We start from the raw sequence: 22,671 nt of genomic DNA, 5'->3' as shown, positions 1-22,671 counted from the left end.
TTGTGCATCTGTTGTTTTCTTGTACCTATTAAGTCTTAACTTATTAAGTCTTCATGTTTTAAATTCTTTTTAACTCTTTCCATCAATTTTTAACCCTGAGGCGGAAAAATTTTTCTATTTTTTCCATTTTGCAGCAGGACTTTACAGGTCCCTGGTACAGAGAGAGCAATTTTAGACTTTTGTCTTACTCTCTTGATAGAAAAGGTTTTGCTTTTATGTTTTCCGTAGCTGGTACCCCCTGAAGACGTCAGTTTGGTCATATTTATCCAATTTTTTTCATTTCCCATTTATTTAATTGTTCTGTATAAACCACATGGTTAAAATGTTACAGCTATTATTTTTTTTATTTCGTTGCTATGTACCTACCTCTAGGTATGAGGTTTGTATAAGTTATGAAAACACGTTTGCCGCCAGCTTGATTACAAATTTTATGTTGTATCAACCACTGAAAAGTGGTAATCTATTAGGATAAAATAGAAGTTAAATTTCTTATTTTTGTAACCACATTAGTTTTTAAAATTCATGATAAGCTTATTTCAATAACCAGTGTTATTGTCGGGAGAAAATATTATATTTCCTTCAAAAAAGGAGGATGATGGTAACATGCATCTTGCTACCATTTGATCTGTATTATAGACACTACAACTGGTGGGAAGAATTTCGTCTCTCGCTGGCGCAGGATTAACATCGAAAGTGTTACATAATTCAAAGGCTTATCTGAAACTCCTTTTTGTTACTTGTGTTGAGTCTTTTAAAAAGTTGGCAAAATTAACCGAAAATATGCAAATTTTAGTTTATAATTCTCTACCGTTGTTTGGCCAGTCGGCACAGGTGGTCACCACAGATGACCAGCCGATCCGCGAATCCGGTTTACGGCTTTTCGCGACTACTGCGTAAACTCTACCGTTGTTTAAAATATTTTGTAGAATCCGCAGCCGTTGGCATCTCTGCTAAAGTGTGTCGCTTCTCATAGAATGTATCGCACTTGCCAATATGTCTTGCCTGACCAATATTTTTTTCAATAGAAATTTGCAGCTAGAGCAGCGATGACTCAGGAGATAGAGCGTTCGCCTTCCAATGTGGTGAAACGGGTTCGATTCTAGCGATGGCTAGTCGAAACGAATCCGCATCCGGCTTGCACCGACCACAGTGCTGACATGAAATATCCTCAGTGGAAGACGGATCATGGGTTAGAGTCCCTTTGCCGGCAGGCTAACCGTGGGAGGTTCTCGTGGTCTTGCTCTCCATGCAACGAAATGCGGGTTAGTTCCATCAAAAAGACCTCCACGAAGGCAAATTTCTCTTAATACTTGATCCAGGAGTTCCCTTGTCTTCTGAATTGGGTTCAAAATTACAAGGCTACGGAGATGAACATTATTGTCATAAACGCAGAAATTGGGTCGGCTATTCATCGATGGTTATAAAATGAAACAGAAATTTTATGTTCTGAAAAAGATCGATGGGTTGAGCTACAGAAATTCCGCGGTACTTCGAGGTAAAAGAAATAACAAAGATTAAGGGTTTATTGCTATACGCAGCATTTTTCATCTATTTACTGAAAAAATAAAAGTGGGGGCAATTCAGTATTTTACCATTTGCTTGTAAATTAAATATTCAAATTATTTAAAGTGATAAAATTCAAAATATCATTATGATTTTTTGAAATCTAAAAAATACTTAATCAGAAATTTGCTACATTATATAAATTTTTATTTATTTATTTCCTACTTTGTACTTCACGCACTTTAAAAAAAAAACTTTTAGCAATTTTTTAATAAAGCAGCTGAAAAATTAGCCTTTGCTTCACTTAAGAGTTAAAAAATCAAATCCATCGCCTAACGATCAAGATAGATATACTTAAAGTTATTAAAATATTATAGTAATTGGAAGCACAATAAATTATAATTTTTTATCTTCATATTGCTACCACTTTTTAATTTTTTTCAGGTACGTACGAATCCTGTACTTTTATTACTTTATCTTAAGGGTTCCCACTGATCTGCCAAAGATATTAAAGTGGAAATTAACTAATCATCAAAGCGGATGGAAATTGACATGCGGATCACTAACTTAAAAGTAAAATGTTTTCACGATTTAAGGGGCCAAATTATTGTAATGATCAAGAACATTTCATGTTAATTTTTTAATCATAAAAATTACATTTTATGATAATAATTTAGTAACCACTATAATTATTTTGACAAATCATTGAGAGCTGCGTTTTGCTGCGAGAGTTATGCTAATACTACCAACAGTTTAATTTAAAAAATTGGCGTAAACTGAAAATCTGTTGAATTCAAAATTGTGCCATGCTTATTCATAATTTACAGAAACTGATTAAAAATGACATAACTCGGAGAATAATTTTTTATTCTTTTAAGGACGGCGCACATCACATATAAAATAAACTGCGCCTACACTATATAATGATCCATCAATGTAAAAATTTATTATACATTCTCATACTACAACATATCCATCTTTTCCGCAATCCGGATTCTTGTTGCAACAAAATTTGCACTCGCTTGTTTCGATTCCGAATCCTTTTTCAACACAAATCTGCGTACAATCTGTTTCGCACGTCCTCTGTAGCTGGACAAAGACGCCATTTATTCTNCTGGTGCAGAGAGAGCAATTTTAGACGTTTGTCTTGCTCTCTCGATAGAAAAGGTTTTGCTTTTATGACTTTCTGGAGCTGGTACCCCCTGAAGACGTCAGCTTTGGTTGTCATATTTATCCAATTTGTTTAATTGTTTGAAACTTATTCCTATATAAACCACATGGTTAAAATTTTACTGCTATTACTTTTTTATTTCGTTGCTATCTACCTTCTTCTAGTATGAGGTTTGTAGAAGATATGAAAATACATTCGCTGCGAGCTAAGTACAAATTTTATGTTGTATCTACCACTGAAAAGTGGTTATCTATTAGGATAAAATAAAAGTTAAATTTCTTATTTTTGTAACCACATTAGTTTTTAAAATTCATAATAAGCTTATTTCAATAACCAGTGTTTTTGTCGAGATAAAATATTATATTTTCTTCAAAAAAGTGGGATGATGAGAACATGCATCTTGCTATCACTTGATCTGTTTTATAGACACTACAAATACAACTGGTAGGAAGAATTTTGTCTCGCGCTGGCACAGGATTAACATCGAAAGTGTAAATAATTCAAAGGCTTATCTGAAACGCCTTTTTGTTACTTGTATTGAGTCTTTTAAAAAGTTATCAAAATTAACCGAAAATATGCAAATTTTAGTTTATAATTCTTTGGTTGTTTACCGCAGGTTTTGTTGTTTGTTTGGTTGTTTACCGACAGCCGATCCGTGCAGTGGGTTTACGGCTTTTCGCGACCACTGCGTAAACTCTACCGTTGTTTAAAATATTTTGTAGAATCCGGTGCGGTTGGCATCTCTGCTAAAGTGTGTCCCTTCACATAGAATGTATTGTATGTGATCACACTTGCCAATCGATCTTGCAATGCGATCGCTTTTTGCCAATATGTCTTGCCTGGCTAAAAAATTTTTTCAATTGAAATTTGCTGACGGAGCCTCGATGGCTTAAGAAATAGAGCGTTCACCTTCCAATGAGGTGAAACGGGTTTGATCCCAGCGATACCTGGTCGAAACGATTTCCTCATCAGGCTTGCACCGACCACAGTGTTGACGTAAAATATCTTCTTGGACTCGTGTTTGTGAGAAAGGAAGTTAGAATCTAGCCGGCCGAAGAATCTCCATGTATTAAATGGTGACTGGTGCACGTTAAATTTGTCGGGGTTGCGAAGTCCTCCAAGTTCAGTTCCCATAACAAATCAATACCTCTGAGGGTACTGATCCAGGAGCTCCCTTGTCTTCTGAATTAGAATCAAAATTACAAGGATACGGATTTGAACATTTGAAGTCGTAAACCAAGAATCGGGTCGGCTGTTCAACGACGGTTATAAAATAAAATAAATTGATTGCGAGCAGTGATGACTCAGGTGTTCGCCTTCCAATGAGGTGACCCGGTTCGACCTTCCAACGAGGTAAAACGGGTTCGATCCCAGCGATAGCTAGTCGAAACCATACCGACCACAGTGCTGACATGAAATATCCTCATTGACAGACGGATCATGGGTTAAGAGTCTCTTTGCCGTCAGGCTAACCGTGGGAGGTTCTCGGGATCTTCCACTCCATGTAACGCAAATGCGGGTTAGTTCCATCAAAAAGTCCTCCACGAAGGCAAATTTCCCCTAATATTTGATCCAGGAGTTCCCTTGTCTTCTGAGTTGGGTTCAAAATTACAAGGCCACGGTGTTGAACATTACTAGTCGTAATACCCAAAATTTGGGTCTGCTGTTCAACGATGGTTATAAAATAAAATAGAAATTTGCAGTTCCGAAAAATATCAATGGGTTGAGCTACAGAAATTCCGCGGTAGTTCGAGGTAAAAGAAATAACAAAGATTAAGGGTTTATTGCTATACGCAGATTTTTTCATCTATTTATTGAAAAAATAAAAGTGGGGGCAATTCAGTATTTTATCATTTGCTTGTAAATCAAGTATTCAAATTATTTAAAGTGATAAAACTCTAAATATTATGTGCTCTCCTCTTATTATTTTTTAAAATCCAAAAAATACTTAATCAAAAATTCGCTAAATTATATAAATTTTTGTTTATTTATTTATTTCCTTCTTCTTACTTCATGGCTCGCATGCACTTAAGAAAAATAAGAACTTGTAACAATTTTGCAACGAAGCCACTGAAAAATTAGCCTTTGGTAGCCTTTACTTTCACTTAAGAGATAAAAATTCAAATCCATCGCCTAACGATCAAGATAGACTTACTTATAGTTATTAAAATATTCTAGTAATAGGAAAACACAATAAATTGTGAATTGTTTATCTTAATATTGCTACCGCTTTTTAATTTTTTCAGGTGTATATGGATGCTGTGCTTTATTACTTTATCTTAAGGGCTCTTAATAATCTGCCAAAGATATTAAAGTGGTAGTTAACTAAACATCAAAGCAAATGGAAATTTTCATGCTTTATCACTCACTTAATTCTTAAAGGTCTTCACCATTTAGCTACAGATTTTTCTATCCGTATTTAAGCTACCAAATTATTGTAATGCTCAAGAAAATTTCATGTTAATTTTTTAATTATAAGAAATACATTTTATGATAATAATTTAGTTACCTCTGTAATTATTTTGACAAACCGCTGAAAGCTGTGTTTTGCTGTGAGAATTATGCAAATACTACCACTTTAATTTAAAAAAATTGGCGTAAACTGAAAATCTGTTGAATTCAAAATTGTGCTATGCTTATTCATAATTTACAGAAAGTTATTAAAAACGACATAACTCGGAGAATAATTTTTTATTCTTTTAAGGACGGCGCACATCAGATATAAAATAAACTGCGCCTACACTATATAATGATCCATCAATGTAAAAATTTATTATACATTCTCATACTACAACATATCCATCTTTTCCGCAATCCGGATTCTTGTTGCAACAAAATTTGCACTCGCTTGTTTCGATTCCGAATCCTTTTTCAACACAAATCTGCGTACAATCTGTTTCGCACGTCCTCTGTAGCTGGACAAAGACACCATTTATTCTGGTAACAACTCCCTGCAAAGAAAAGAAAGAAATTTTGAACAATTACGTTCACATAAAAATTATGTGGCATAAAAGTTATTGAAGAACTTTTTGTCAGTAATGCGCCTAATCCATTAATTTCCCTTCCATATTCAGTTGACTTGCAGTTGATAAAAGAAAATGGCCATTCATTATGGATAAAGGATATTCGTGTCGTATCACCCCCCCCCCCCATAAAAGCGTTCAAACATTCTTTTTGTTTGCAGGTGAAAATTAATGTGATAAAATGTTTTGAACTTAAATAGCAAAATGAAAACATTTATTTTAAAACCTTAAGTCGATTCTCAGTCTCATTTACACACAACTGGTTTCTGCACTCATTCAACTGCTAATAGCAACACAGGAGTAACCACACAAACAACCATGAACTTAATTTAGCTCTCATGGCTAAAACTCAAAACCCGGTGACCTTAATCCAGCTCTCCCGGTCTTTCACAAATACAGCAATTAGTGGCATCAGTTCATCGAATTCTATCCCTGATAAAATTCCGGTGAGGACGTTGACGCAATCACAATTAGCAAGTCAACAGTTAAATGTGGGCCATCCATCGAAGTAGGCGTGATCATATCACGTCCGCAAGTCACCAATGTGGGGACAGACCACAAGACAATGCCAACCTTCATCTATCAAAAGGTACCTCAAGATTGAATCAAGTTAGCATGTCTTATATACTAGTGAATTGATGTTTAATAATCGTAGTGGTAGTTACGCCACAGACTCACGATTTCCAATATCTAAAATTAATTAATCATTTAATATCCCATTACTATTTTTCCTGTTTCTTAATTTGCCTTAGTGTGTAAAAAAATAAATCATTAAAAGGAATTTTAATTTTAAATTATTTTTATCGAAATCACTCATTTATACTTTCTATTAATAAAAAGCATAAATTTACATAAAATACCAAGTATTTTGTACACTCTGAAATCTTTAACATATTTGAAGAAAATACACGTTTTGCAAGTCGTTTAAGCAATTGTCTTATCATCTCCTATTGCTGCTTTAAGGAATTTCTTCTTCTGTCTTATTTCAAAATGACATTGACAAATCAATAGACAGTGCTTTGCATAATGGTATGGCATCCCAATCAATTGAATATGTGTCTAGAACAAGAGCTCTTAGAACCACGGCAACCAAGAGAAATTCGCTGAATTGAGTACGTTCTATTAAATTTAAATGCCATGACTGAAGAGGAATGTTTCAATGACTTTCAGTTCTGTAAGGAGGGTTTATCCCTTTTTAATGAATCCCTTGGGTTGCCAGAGAAAATTATTTGTTATAAGACTTCAGGGTTCAGAGAAAATTATTTAATCTTGACGTTATAAGACAAGATAATCAATTATTTTAAGTTTGTTAACCATCATTAATATCAAAAATGTTAAGTATATGCGCTTTACCATTTACGATTATAAAAGATGGTCAGAAAAGCTCAACGCAGACTAAGTATAAATGATTAACTAATAATTTACATGAGAGTATTTAAAATGAAGGTAAAGTCGAGCTAAAAAGGATGCGTCTGGAACAGTAAAAACCCAAGTTGTATGAATGTGAGTGGCAGAAAGTGATTCCACCATTCCTTAATTTATAGCAGACTATAATATTGATCAGATGTCACAAGTCGTAATTCTTTGATTATCTCTTATCATTTCAATCAACAAAAGCAATTGGTTTATGGGAGATCATGGCGTTTGCTGACCTTGGGTCCTTAGTAATATAATGTTGGTGAACGGCTCTTCACGAAACATTTTACATAATTTACATGTTCACAGCCGTTTGTTTTTAACAGTATTCGATATAAATAGTAAACATTTGATGATTAATATCTGTATTACATTTTACTAAAGATTTTACTATTGCACGTTGCTCTGCACTAAACGTATTCACCACGTCTGCGATGCACTAGATGTTTGTTTTGCAGTGCACTACTCTATCTCAAGCTATCACGAAGAAAAATGGCGTTGTTGCGCACGTACGTAGCTACTTTTATAACGCAGTCATGTGTGTTTACTTTTCATTTGGTCAACCTTTGGGCATACTAGAAGATTTAATTATGAATTCTAGATTTGAGTTAAATTGAAAGAACAATTTTTGAGATACTCTGATTTAGCTCAAATTTTAATGAATTTTTAAATCAATATGGTAGATAAATTGTGAACTATTGGCTATATATTTCCCACCATTCAAATAATTTTCTTATATTTCTTTGGTCAAGTTTCTTACAGTTTCCCAACTCAAAACACAATTTTTCAATCACAGTCACTTACTTGACAAAATTTGGAGGAATCGCTGCATCGTGTTTTCTCGTTATCCTTGGTAGGAAACAAGCAAGAATTGTTTTGTTCGAAAGGCTGGCTTCGGAAATCGACACTGCAAGTGAAACAGTCAACTGAAAAATACAAATATGTTGGGTGCAGTTAATAATTATTCAATAGAAGGACATTAAACCAAAATAGTTTATTTGAATTCTAAAATTCATGTGGTAAACTGAATTTGAAAGTGTTTATTTTTCCTCATTTAATTTTGGTTTACTGTGAAAGCAAAATCAAAAAATAAGGAAGGTTACAAAGCAAAGAAGGTTATTGAAGGTAGCCCACATTTGATGTTTTAAGTATACATATTCTTCAAATGTTTTGATTTTATGGTATGTACTTTTTCGTCTTTTTCTATTGGCATGACAGTCCTTTGAGGGCCAGAGCCTTCCCTAGAACTTTCCTCCATTCGCTGTTTTCTTTGCGATTGTTCTCCAGTTAGAGATTCTTAGGATATTGAAACCCTCTTCCACACAGTGAAACCATCTGATCTTACCTCTAACTTTAGTTCTCATTAGTTTGTAATTGAAGATCTTAAATGTTTATGGTATATACAATCATTTTTAATAAAAATTATTAAATAAAAAACCAAACATTATAGTTTAACTTTTGCTACAACTATATATATGAGCGTGAATCGTAGAAAATATCTCGAAACAAAACACTCCACAAAAGATTAAATGAAATATAGCATTCAAGAACACTTTCCTTCAACTTCGTTGAACCAAGTATTACATGTTAAAGCATCAAATTTAAAGCATAATACTATGCACAATGTCAGAACTTTTAATGATTCGCGAAAAAGTTGTGCCAGCACAGTCTTTGAGTTTGATGATTATAATTATGGTAATCAAGAACCTTTTTCTTTTCTTTTTTTTTTTAAGACGAATTCAGGTCTGTCAACTTTCTATGCTTTTCGAAAAAATTTCTAGTGGTATCTAAGTTTACGTTTTAATATATAATTCTTTGCTTTCTAATTTTTATTTAAACTTTATCTTTACGGCTCTACGTGAATCGAAAGTTCATACGAAACGCCACTTAGTTCCAGCTCATTTGTGACGAGGCTTTTAAAAATGTTGGCATAATTACAGCAATTTCAGAGAGATTTAGTTTCCAATCGTCTACTACCCTATAAAATGTTTTACGATGAACGCGATAATTTGCAGGCCTTCAAACTTGAAAGAACAAGAAATTCCAGGGATGCCAACTGCTCGCTTTCTGCAAAAGTTTTAATAAATTGGTATCGGGCCGGGATAGCCAGGTTAGTAGGGCGTTGGACTCGTATTTGTGTGAACGGGAGTTCAAATCTAGCCAGCCGAAGAATCTCCGTGTATTAAATGGTGACTGGTGCACGTTAAATCTGTCTGCGTTGAAAAGTTCTCCAAGTTCCCATAACAAATCAATACCTCTGGGGGTACTGATCCAGGAGCTCCCTTGACTTCTGGATTGGGATCAAAATTGCAAGGATACGGATTTGAACATTTGAAATCGTAAAACAAGAATTCAGTCGACTGTTCAACGACGGTTATAAAATAAAATAAATTGGCAGCGAGCCGTGATGATTCAGAGTGTTTGCCTTCCAATGAGGTGACCTGGTTCGAATTCCAGCGATGGCTGGTAGAAACGAATTCCGTATCCCGGCTTGCTCCAACCACAGTGCTGACGTAAAATATCTTCAGTGATAGTCGAATCATGGGTTGGAGTCCTCTTACCGTCAGGCTAACCGTGGGAGATTTCCGTAACGCACATACAGTTAGTTCCATCAAAGAGTCCTCCAAGTAGGCAAATCTCTCCCAATACTTGATCCAGGAGTTCCTTTGTCTTCTGGATTGGGTTGAAAATTGCAAAGCTGTGGAATTGAACATTAGTAGTCGTAAACCCAAAAATTGGGTCGGCTGTTCAAGATTTTGCAAAATGGTAGTAAAACAATAATTAAGTTTGGAAGAATTATCTAAAAACAAAACTATTAAGATATCTATAAACGTAAAAATTTTTTTAAAAAAATTATTGATTCGTCATGGTAGCTTAAAATTTTTTTTTGAAACTTTAAACTTCTAGATTTAATAAGCCAAAACGCTAATGTTGCTACAGCTAAGAAAATTATTTCTCAACGGCTGTACAAATTGGCAGTTATGCATTATGCATGGTTAATAAAGCTATATTTTAATATCTGAATAGTAAAGCGTCAAAACACTACGAAGCACGGAATTTGTAGTAAAAATCAATAGGTTGAGTTCTATCTGGAACTAGAAGTGTACAACAAATTTTTTTTCGCTTATAGTTGTTCTTGTTTCTTTTCGAATATCCGCTCAATTCATAAATCAAAGCAAAGGACTACGCCCTGTTCTTAAAATAAATGTGATAATTAAAACAAGGTTATAATTAAAGTGGAAAATATATTTATGTTTTGATATTTGTTTTTTGTTTTTTAAATTCATTTCACCACCAGGATATTTAAATAATTTTAAAATGTATGTAAAGACCTAATTTGCGAAAACTTTTTAATTGCTATATTACAAAAACTGCTTTTACTTAATAACATTACTACCACTGGGGAAAATCATCCGCGGAAAAATTAAAAGTTGGCAGGTATACAACTTTGTGTGCTAAGATATAAAATATTTGGAAGTCTAAACCTTCAGGGTCGGCAGTTCTGAATTTCTACTTTTTCTGAAGTGATGATTTTTTTATAGCAAAAAAAAATATTCAATATACATACATTTGAATTTATGAGAAAAAGCAATTTTTTTAATTTCATCATATTTTTAAATTCGCCAATTGGCCTGTGTAGGGGTCAGGGAACTGTCTTTGCATCAAAAAGGTTCTGGGTTCGAATCCCGGGAAAGATATGGATGTTTTTTCATTTTCTGTACCATATGTCTTTACTGTGTCCCCTGAAAGAGCGGCAAACAAACCTGCCCTTCAGATGCCTGTATTGACGAAAGGTCAGTCTCCGGGTGGGCATTGGGAAAAATATATATATCGAAATTCGGCATAAATATTTAACAAGAATATTAATTCAAAATATTTATTATCACTTCTATAAAAAGGTAAAATGAATCTAATGATATACTTAGCGCTGAGAGAACCTTTTTACCATGAGAGGCCACATTTTAATTAGGCAATGATAAAGAAAGTCGCATAAGTTGATATACCTATAAATGCGACTTATGTGAAATAATTATGGTTTTAGTATAAGTCTTATCACTTTATTACATTATATAGAATAAGGCAAAAAACATTAAGTCATTTATTGAGATAGACATTTGCAATATAAAATATTTTTGTATTTACTTAAGTTTAATAACTTACTTTATCATTAATATTTAATAATTTTTTATAAATTATTAGTATTTTTCAATAACTACTATTTTATTTTATATTTTATATCCGCCGTTGAACAGCCGACCCAATTTTTGGGTTTACGACTACTAATGTCCAATGCCGTAGCTTTGTAATTTTGAGCCAATCCAGAAGACAAGGGAACTCCTGGATCAGTACCCCCAGAGGTATAGATTTGTTATGGGAACATGGAGGACTTTGCGACTCGACAGATTTAACATGCATCAGTCACCATTTTACTACACGGGGAGTCTTCAGCCGGCCTGGAATCGAACAGACGAACTCTTGGACATGAGCCTAGTGCCCTACCGACCAGGCTATCTCCCCTCAGAGTTATTGATTTGTTATGGGAACATGGAAGACTTGGCGACTCGACAGATTTAACGTGCATCAGTCACCATTTACTACACTGAGAGTCTTCGGCGGAATAACTACTATTTACCGAGATTCACTTTTTTAATTCAAATATTATGTTCTTTGTCACTCAAATAGTGTTTATTTGCATTAGCTTTCTGCAAAATAGCCAAAACTGTATTGCACGATAAACACACTATTTTGACTTTCACGGGAGTAAAGAAATAATGTAATTCCCACTCAATGTTCTGTTTCCTTCATATATTTTCCTACTCTTACAATTTGGCATGATAAAGAAAAAATGAAAATCAAATGGTATCTTTAAGGAAGCGTATACTTACCAAAAACACAATAAAACCTTGTATTACTAAAATATCAGAATTACTAAAACAAATAACTAGATTTTAACAATGACCGATAGCACTGAGAGACGAAACTGTTACAAGCACGCACAAATTACAACAAATCACCATCTCCGCAACACACAAAGAAAAGCTGAGAGGTGCGGGTGAGAGGAAAAAGAGTAGGTACAGTCTGTCCTCAGAACAGTCACTGTCACTGTGTCTGGTGGATAACGGTTGCTATAGAAACAATGTTAGTATATTTTAAGTAGGGGTGAGCCAAAGCCAAAAATAAGGATCGGTTTAATAGTTCCTGAGATATCGAATTTTTAATACGGCAAAATCGGTTGTATAGTTCAAGCGAAATCGGATTTTAAATATACGACTTCTTAAAATTTCGATAAAACAGCTTGAAAGATGAAAAAAGAGGAATAAGGTGGAATTTCATAACTACTTTAGAAGACCTTGATTTTGCTGATGACATCGTACTTTTTTCATCCAAATGTACAGACCTTCAGCTTAAAATAGACAAATTCAACAAATATTCAAATAGTGTAGGTTTATTCATAAACAAGAAGAAAACTAAATTAATGAGAATAAATCAAAAGAAAAATGACAAAATTAAAATCGAAAATCACGAAATAGATGACATAGAGTCATTTAGCTATTTAGGTTCCATTGTAGATAAAAAAAAAAAAAAAAGGTGGAAGTAGTGAAGATATTAGACAGAGAATAATCAAAGCATGTTTTAAGGGATTACATAAATTTTGGAGAGAGTCAAATATTGAAATAAAGACAAAAATAGTTGTTTACAAAGCTATTGTTAGAGCAGTACTATTATATGGTGCAGAAACCTGGAAACAGACCAAGATCAAAATACAAAAATTAGAAACCTTTCAAAACAAATGTTTAAGATTTATTTTTAAAATTTTCTGACCTTACAAAGTATCAAGACAAAATCTATTAAAGAAAGCTAAAATAAAAACAATAGAAGATGAAATTAAAAAACGAAGATGGAGCTGGCTCGGACATATCCTTAGAATGCCCAAAGAAAAAATTACATCTGTTGCGCTTACATGGGCCCCTGATGGTAAAAGAACAAGAGGAAGACCCAGATTTACCATCCAGCGCATATTTTGGGGCGAATTAAAAGAATGTAGAATATCTGGCTGGGAGGAAGCAAGATCTGTTGCTAGAGACAGGAGGCGTTGGAGGGATATGCTGGAGGCCTTGAGTGCCCTAAGGCACGTAGAGGATAAGTAAGTAAGTAAGTAAAATTTCGATATCTCAGGAACTATAAGACCGATTTCGCACAAATTTTGTATTTTGCCATGTAAAATTATGTACTTTAAAATGACGTAAAAATTTTTATCTCTTTCAATTAAAAAAATTTATTAAATAAAATAATAAAAAATTATTATTATTTAAGAAAAGTTTTGGTTGGAATTTTCTTCGGATAAAAGAATTTAATAAGTGTGTCCAAAAATTTTTAAATTCTCTTAAAAAGTCCTCGAGATAAGGCAAAAAGTAAAATTAACATTAAAGGGGCCCAAACTAAATCGCTGTCCTAACCAAACTACGGGGACCATACTCAGCAGATTGCTGCTGCACCCTATATTTTGGTAGTAAAAATCCAAATCCGTTGAGTAAAAAGGTAGATTTATTCGGGCAAAGTACGTTTATGTGTCTGGTTTTGCAACTTGAAATATCGTCTGCGCTAATTAATTTGCATGCTTGAGGTCACCCCTTCAAACCATTAAGATTGAGTCCCAGAATGTGAAGATCCGAACATTAGATCAACAGTTTTTCAGGGTGATCCATTTCATTTCTTTTTTTGGCTCATTGTACTACTTAAATTTAACGCTACTTAAATTAGATTTTAATGACAACCTAACAAATTAATAATAATTATAAATAGAGATTAAAATAGATAGGGAAATATCACAGAGGATTTTTGTTTCTATCCCTTACATTTGACAATGAATTAATGAGGCACGAATTAATGAGGCACGAATTTTTTTAATCATTTTTTTCAGCAACAAAAAAAATTGTAAGAGAAAGAAAGAATCATTAAAATTTATTGTTAAGAGAGAATGCACGAAACGGCAATACAATTATCTTATTGCGAAACTGTACGTATCTGCTTTTCGAACTTTTTAAAGTACTAATCACAATTTTTTGGCTGCCATCCACGAGTTTAATGGTCTCTCAACCTTCAAACGAAAATAACCGCAATTATGAACTACAGCACGCAATAATAACCATATGATTAGTTTAGCTAGCTTATCTAGTTCACACAAATAGGCACGGCATGGTGGATGTTTTAGTTAATAATAAAATTAACGACGTCAATGATTTTTTTTATTTTTTTAGTCCATTATTATGTATCATTTGAATTTATCAGGGTGACGAAATTTGGAAGAAAAAGTGATACCGTCAAACTATCATTATCAATTCTTTAGTGAATGAGATATCAATGTTTTTACCTATTTTTGTTAATCTTTGCTTTTCAAAATTTAAATGATTCGACTATACCTATTGCATTACCCACTATAACTGAAACCTCAACACGGTATCCAAAAAAAATCTTTTCACAACTTCTTACATTCACGATTTTTGCAGGGCGGGGTAGCACGGTATTTAGAGCATCGAACTTCAGTCATAGTCTTCGGTCAGGCAGTACCGGCGGGTTTAATCCTCAAAGACGCTAAAACCTACTCAGTGAGCGGCGATGGCTCAAGGGATAGAGCGTTCGCCTTCCAATGAGGTGAACCGAGTTCGAATCCTGGCTGGTTGATACGAATCCGCATCTGGCTTGCACCGACCACAGTGCTGACGTGAAATATCCTCAGTGGTAGACGGACCATGTGTTAGAGTCCCTTTACCGTCAGGCTTACCGAGGGAGGTTCTCGTGGTCTTCCTCTCCATGTAACTCAAATACGGGTTAGTTCCATCAAAAAGTCCTCCACGAAGGCAAAATTTCTCCCAATACTTGATCCAGGAGTTCCCTTGTCTTCTGGATTGGGTTCAAAATTACAAGGCTACGGCGTTGAACCTTTGTAGTCGTAAACGCAAAAATTGGGTCGGCTGTTCACAACGATGGATATAAGAAAATATAAGAAAGACCTACTCAGTGCATGCGATGTATGTGCTCGTAAAATCTGTGGAACTACAAGTCCTTTGGTCAGTCGCTGAGCGGTATCATGAACGCAGTTATCTGGAGAAAAATATTTTCACCTTTCAGATCTATGTCTAAATTTCGGAAGTGACCTCACGAGTAAATGGTGGGGTCATCTTTTGAAGGGGTTCTGAACTTAGTAGCACTTTCACCCAAGCCGTACTCTCTTGTGAACGAAAAAAGCTCCTTCGTTTGACTAGAAAAAACCCATGGGGCCCCAAGTGTCATTAGAAACAACAACAACGAAACAAAATTTCTTATTGTATTCACCGAAGCATTAAAAAATCATTCCCAAAATTTTTCCATACTCGTATATATTTTTTTAAATTATAAATATAGACTTTTCAAATTATAGACAGTAAAATTATAGACTTTTTCTCTTTAAATTAATAACCATGATTTTTTTTTCAAAAAGTTTTCTTATGCTATTATAAATTAAGCTTGAAAACTCCTCAATTCTCCTCAGCGCGCTTCCCCTTTTGGGAAGGAAATTATAGTGATTTAATTGAGGGGAGATCTGAATTTTTTTCTGAACAAGCACGTGAGGAATTTTTTTTTTCAAATATAATTTTTCAGGCTAAATTAAATGAGGCTAATTTTGATTGATCAAATTGATATTATAGAAATTATAAGCGTGTTTTACAAGTGGCAAGTTAGTAAAAATTGGAAGTTACAGACATATATAAGTATATGTACGAAAAGTACCAATTTGGTACTTCTTTTTTTATCCCTCTTATTTGCATATTGAATTGTGAGTGAAGTATTGTTTCCTTTTTACACTCTATAACAAAAAAATCGACGCACCAAGAAGCAATCATCCGATTGCTTTGAAATTTCGCATGCATGAATGTTTTTGCTCGATCATGCTGGAATGATGCCGACGGGGGACGTATAGTCTTTAGCGACGAATCCCGCTTCCAACTGTGTCCTGACGATCATCAAAGACGTGTTTGGAGACGCACAGGGCAGAAGGGGGATCCTGCCTTCACTATTGCACGCCACACCGGCCCTCAACAGGACATTATGGTCAGGGGTGCCATTTCCTTTGACAGCTGGACCCCTTTGGTCGTCATTAGAGGTACACTTGCACAGCGGTACGTCGACGACATCCTAAGACCTGTTTTGCTACCGTTCCTTTTGCTAGTTTTTCAGCAGGACAATGCTAGACCACATACGGCACGTGTTGCTATGAACTGTCTGCAAGCTTGTCAAACTCTTCCTTGGCCTGCTCACCAGATCTCTCTCCCATCGAGCATGTCTGGGATATGATGGGAAGGCGATTGCATCTGGCACGGAATATTGATGACCTCGTTCGACAATTGGATCGAATTTGGCAGGAAATACCGCAAGAGACCATCCGGGATATCGGTCTATGCCACGCCGTGTGACAGCTTGTATCCAGGCAAGAGGCAGGTCAATACCTTATTGAACTTGTTACTGTAACTCTGCAATAAATTATTCAATTGTTCTGAAATTTTAATCATTGAAATTTTAATCATTTTGTCTTCCTATCCACCAATTTTCGTTTCAATCGGACAATTCCTTCTTGGTGCGTCGATTTTTTTGTTATAGAGTGTATTTGTTCTCCTTCAATAGAATGAGTCCAAACACGAATCAAAAGAGTTAATATTTTAAATCTAATATTTTAAAAGTTCTTTTTTTTTTGTATAAAATGTACTTTTTTCGAATTGCACTTATAAAGAAAAACTTTATAACTTCAAAACATTCTGTTTTATCGACTAATGGTAGTGAACTAAAGTAGAGTTTTTTTAAACAGATTTTAAAAAAAGAAAAAAATTATTACAATTTACGAAGTTAAGCACACGTCTATAAGACCTGATATGTATCTGTTTAAATTACTTGCTTTTAGTGGTGGACAAAATTCCTTTTATTCTATAGTAAGAGTATAGTATTTTTTATTAAAATATAAATACTATACTCTTGCTTTCTTTCCGAAAAATATTTTCTGAAACTACAGAGAATCGAGTCTCTGACACAATAATGATTAGTTTGTAATTAAGAACTTAAGAGCTTATTTTACTCCTTACGAAAGCTAGCTATAATTGAAATGATTTTGTTATCAGTTTCTTTTTTTTTTCCATTTTACTTTCAGCCCTGGTGTTTTCTTACAACTATTTTTGTGAGGAATTTTGGGCAAGAATCAGTTTATTTATTTGTTTGGGCTGTAAAAGTTAAATTTAAAAAAATTTCTAAGATTTTAAGCAATGTAATAATATTAGCCGAAGAAAATGACTACGACAACTTAATAAATTTGTGTTCACCACTATAGGTAACTATATGAAAATTGTCCTCTATCATACTCCTAATTGTCAAAATAATATCTTAAAAACGTAAATTTCTACTAGGGCTAGCGAGAATTTACTACCAAAGTTAAATTTTTCTAAGACTAGTGGAAACACTGAGTAAATTTTTTATACTTCTATTAATTATTCTTACTTTATTATTATTAAGTTTTTATTATTATTTCTAAAACATCAAAATGTTTTTTTAAAGATGTTTTTATACAGTTTGACGAAGAGGAGGAACCAAAGTTTTGCAATAGAATTGAAAGTGCTCGCATAATTCCTTCAAAGATGTATTGTCCGAGTATATGACTTAGGTAAGAGAAAAAAACTGACATCATAAGTTTGAAAAGAAAATGACTGAAATTAGAAATGACATAGAAAAAATTACTTTCACGTTAAAAATGACTTAGATATTAAAAATTACTTTGAAATCAAGAATGACTTTGAAAAAAAAATGACTTCGATTAATTTGCGTCCACCGCTATATGTGTAACTACATAAAAATTGTTCCCTGTCGTGCTTCTAATTGTTAAATTAATATCTTAAGGAAGTAAATTTCTACTAGGATTAGCAAGAATTTGCTACCAAAATTAAATTTTTCAAAAACTAGTGGAAACAGAGTTAGTTTTTTATTCTTCTATTAATTATTCCTACTTTATTATTATTATCAAGTTTTCATTCTTATTTCTAAAACGTCAGCATGTTTTTTAAAAATGTTTTTATACAGATTTTACTCTGTTGGGGGAATAAATCTCATAGAGAGTCAGTGGGTAATGTCTCCTTAAAAAAAATTCCTCGGTTAAAAATTTATATATTTTTAATCAATTATAAAATAAAACAAACTAAACAATAATGGGCGTCACAAGGGTCCATTTTTGAAATGGACGAAATTGAAATGCACAATCACAACAACCCTCTAAATTTCTCACATAAAAATAAAATTCTTATGTCGGCTAAATATTTGTAAAAAGATTAATTACTTTTATCTCTTTCTCGTGATTGATGCATTTTAATCAATGATGGTTCATATTTTTTTTTATTTGATTGAAGTATTGAGGGGAACTTTTAGAGATTTCTAATTATTGAGGGGTACATATACTCCCCGTTCCCACCGTAAACGACGCTCATAAAACAAAATAAATATCTATTTTAATATAATTTTTCATATAATTTTTTAAACAGAATAATAAACTTATGTACATATTTAAAAATACAACAAAGTAAAACAACTCCTCTCTTCTATGAAATGTCTATATTGCTATAATTTTTACTTTATTATGCGAAGAAATCGTGGTTTGATTGCTTCTTGAAAGACACTTGTATTTTTATAATCAGTTCTTAAGGACTGATNACTCTTCCTCTTTGTGAAAGATATAAGAATGATTTGATGGAGGGGGGAGATCTAAATTTTTTCTGAATAAGCAAGTGAGGTATTTTTTTTTTTTCTAATATCATTTTTCAGGCTGAATTAAATGAGACTAATCCCGATTAATGGATCGGATTGATAGTATAGAAATTATAAACGTGTTTTACAAGTGGCAAGTTTGTAAAAATTTTAAGTTATAGACATATACGAAATGCATCAAATTGGGTACTTCTTTTTTTATTCCTCTTATTTGCATATTTTCAATGTTATACAGATAAGTGAAGTATTGTTTCCTTTTTATTTTTTCTCCTTCAAAAGAATGAGTCCAAACACGAATCAAAAGAATTAATATTTTAAATCTAATATTTTAAATTTTTTTTTGTATAAAATGTACTTTTTTTGAATTGCACTTATAAAGAAAAACTTTATAACTTCAAAACATTCTATTTTATCGACTAATGGTAGTGCACTAAAGTAGAATTTTTTGAAATAGATTTTAAAAAAAAAAATTATTACAATTTACGAAGTTAAGCACTCGTCTATAAGACCTTATATGTATCTGTTTAAATTACTTGCTTTTAGTGGTGGACAAAATTCCTTTTATTCTATAGTAAGAGTATAGTATTTTTTATTAAAATATAAATACTATACTCTTGCTATCTTTCCGAAAAATATTTTCTGAAACTACGGAGAATCGAGCCTCTGACACAATAATGATTAGTTGTCAGACTAATCATTATTGTCACTACTAATCAATTAAGAACTTAAGAGCTTATTTTACTCCTTACGAAAGCTAGCTATAATTGAAATGATTTTGCTATCAGCTTCTTTTTTTTCCCATCTTACTTTCAGCCCTGGTGTTTTCTTGCAACTATTTTTGTGAGGAATTTTGGGCTAGAATCAGTTTATTTATTTATTTGGGCTGAGAAAGTTAAATTTAAAAAAATTTCTAAGGATTTTAAGAAATGTAATACTATTAGTCTAAGAAAATGACTTGGACAACTTAATTAATTTGTGTTCACCACTATAGGTACCTATATGAAAATTGTCCCCTATTATATTTATTGTTAAAATAATATCTTAAAAAAGTAAATTTCTACTAGGGTTAGCGAGAATTTACTACCAAAATTAAATTTTTCTTAGACTAGTGGAAACACTGAGTAAGTTTTTTATTCTTTTATTAATTATTCTTACTCTATTATTATTAAGTTTTTATTATTATTTCTAAAACGTCAAGATGTTTTTTTAAAGATGTTTTTATGCAGTTGGACGAAGAGGAACCAAAGCTTTGTAATAGAATTGGAAGAGCTCGTATAATTCTTTCAAAGATGTATTGTCCGAGTATGTGACTTTCTGGGGGGGGGCGGGGGCAACTGACATCATAAGTTTAAAAAAATAAATGACTGAAATTAAAAATGACATAGAAAAAATTACTTTCACATTAAAAATGACTTAGATATTAAAAATTACTTTGAAATCAAGAATGGCTTTGAAAAAAAAATGACTTCGGCAACTTTATTAATTTGCTTCCACCGCTATATGAAAATTGTCCCCGATCATGCTTCTAATTGCTAAATTAATATCTTAAAAAAGTAAATTTCTACTAGAATCAGCGAGAATTTACTACCAAAATTAAATTTTTCCAAGACTAGTGGAAACAGAGTTAGTTTTTTATTCTTCTATTAATTATTCTAACTTTATTATTATAATTAAGTTTTCATTCTTATTTCTGAAACGTCAACATGTTTTTTAAAGATGTTTTTATAGAGATTTTACTCTGTTGGGGGAATAAATCTCATTGAGAGTCAGTGGGTAACGTCTCTTTAAAAAAAAATACCTCGGTTAAAAATTTATATATTTTTAATCAATTATAAAATAAAACAAACTAAACAATAATGGGCGTCACAAGGGTCCATTTTTGAAATGGACGAAATTGAAATGCACAATCACAACAACCCTCTAAATTTCTCACATAAAAATAAAATTCTTATGTCGGCTAAATATTTGTAAAAAGATTAATTATTTTTATCTCTTTCTCGTGATTGATGCATTTTAATCAATGATGGTTCATATTTTTTTTTATTTGATTGAAGTATTGAGGGGAACTTTTAGAGATTTCTAATTATTGAGGGGTACATATACTCCCCGTTCCCACCGTAAACGACGCTCATAAAACAAAATAAATATCTATTTTAATATAATTTTTCATATAATTTTTTAAACAGAATAATAAACTTATGTACATATTTAAAAATACAACAAAGTAAAACAACTCCTCTCTTCTATGAAATGTCTATATTGCTATAATTTTTACTTTATTATGCGAAGAAATCGTGGTTTGATTGCTTCTTGAAAGACACTTGTATTTTTATAATCAGTTCTCAAGGACTGATCAATTCGAAAGAAATATCTGTTTTAGTTTTTTTTTTAATATATCTAATTAAAATGGTTGACTTACCTGCATAGCTTACTTGTAAAATACTACAAAGAAAAATTAAAACTATCCAAAATAACGAAGGCGCTACCATCTTATATCTTAAAAGCAAAAAAAATTGCTTAAGCATTCATGATTAAATGTAACAGTACGGAGAGAAAACTGGATAGTGTCATCAGACGAACATGTTTACACCAAGATGTTCTAAGACTAAACCAATTTATTCTGAACAATAGGGCAGCGTCCTAGTAGGCCATGGTGACTGTGGATGTCGTGCCATTGTCACCAGGTCTTAAAAAAGAAAAAGAAAAAAGAAACTTGTAATCACGTCGTACAAAACCTTGGGTGTGGTCCTTTTCTTTAGGAGTATACTGAGTGCACGAAAGGCTTCACATCTGTAGAAAACAGTAAAAATTCGCAAGAAAATCTCGACTATTGATCTAGAAAGTTGATGAAAAAGTGTTTAGTTATTCAGATCACGCTCTGTTGGTAGCAGAAGATGGTCCAAAACTCCTCCCCTTGTACATGCAGATTGCTTGAGTTGCTTTAATTCAGGTCGAATAATAAAATTAGTTTCGCGACACAGAACGGAAATCCTATTATCTTCTGGGAATAGAATACTTAATATTTGCATAATTCTATGGAATGCAGTATTTTCTACCTCCCACTTATAACCTATTTAGAATACTCAAGGGACAAAATATCTTAATAAGTGTTTGCGCATGTTGCTATGCATCACTGAAATCTTCCATACTGATTTATTTACTGGGATGTTGATTATTTTTGTGCCGGTGCAGAATGTTCACTTGTATCTGTAGTTGTTGATGATTCAGTAATAAGTATTGAGTTAAACTACTATTTTTGATAATTTTCGGTTCATACAATTGAAGTATTAATTTTAAAAAATTGCTTGTTAAAAATTGACGATTCAACTTATGAAACAACGACTTAGAAACCATCGACAGAGAAATGAACTCGTTTGCAAGAAGTACTCTTTTTCTAATCTAGTTTTATTGTAAGGAAAGGAAGACCACAAAAAACCTCTCAAATTTATACAACAATTGAACTTCTTAAATCCAATGATCACAGTTTTGGCAGCATTCTGATTTGCACAGAAAAACTAATTGCTAAAACTAATATACGTCGCTTGCTACTTGCTCCACTATCACCAACTCCAGTCTTTGCTTCGCTACCACTTTTATTTCTCATCGCAAAATATTTTTTTTAAAAACAAATGTTAATCAATTTACTTTTTATTGTTAATATTGTCGATAACCAACCTATCCAAAGAGGAAATTTGAGGGGAAAGTAACACTCATCTTCAATTCTAGATATTTTAAACTTAACTTCAAATGAGTCAAGTTTTTGGACAAACTCATTTTCTCAGA

At 32.8% G+C, this 22,671-nt stretch overlaps 1 protein-coding gene across 1 annotated transcript; it reads right to left on the bottom strand.

Annotated features, from left to right (window-relative positions):
• Positions 1-5,350: 5,350 nt before the first annotated feature.
• On the bottom strand, positions 5,351-21,559 carry LOC107445949 (uncharacterized). Its single transcript, XM_016060469.4, has 3 exons — positions 21,308-21,559; positions 7,918-8,039; positions 5,351-5,625 (listed from the first exon to the last, which is right to left on the bottom strand). Exons 1-3 carry the CDS (start codon positions 21,411-21,413, stop codon positions 5,458-5,460), a joined length of 396 nt encoding a protein of 131 aa, XP_015915955.1. The 5' UTR covers positions 21,414-21,559; the 3' UTR covers positions 5,351-5,457.
• Positions 21,560-22,671: the final 1,112 nt, after the last annotated feature.

Source organism: Parasteatoda tepidariorum, chromosome 3 (genome assembly GCF_043381705.1).
Source record: "Parasteatoda tepidariorum isolate YZ-2023 chromosome 3, CAS_Ptep_4.0, whole genome shotgun sequence".
NCBI lineage: Eukaryota > Metazoa > Arthropoda > Arachnida > Araneae > Theridiidae > Parasteatoda > Parasteatoda tepidariorum.
This window is presented reverse-complemented; position numbering and strand designations above follow the sequence as displayed.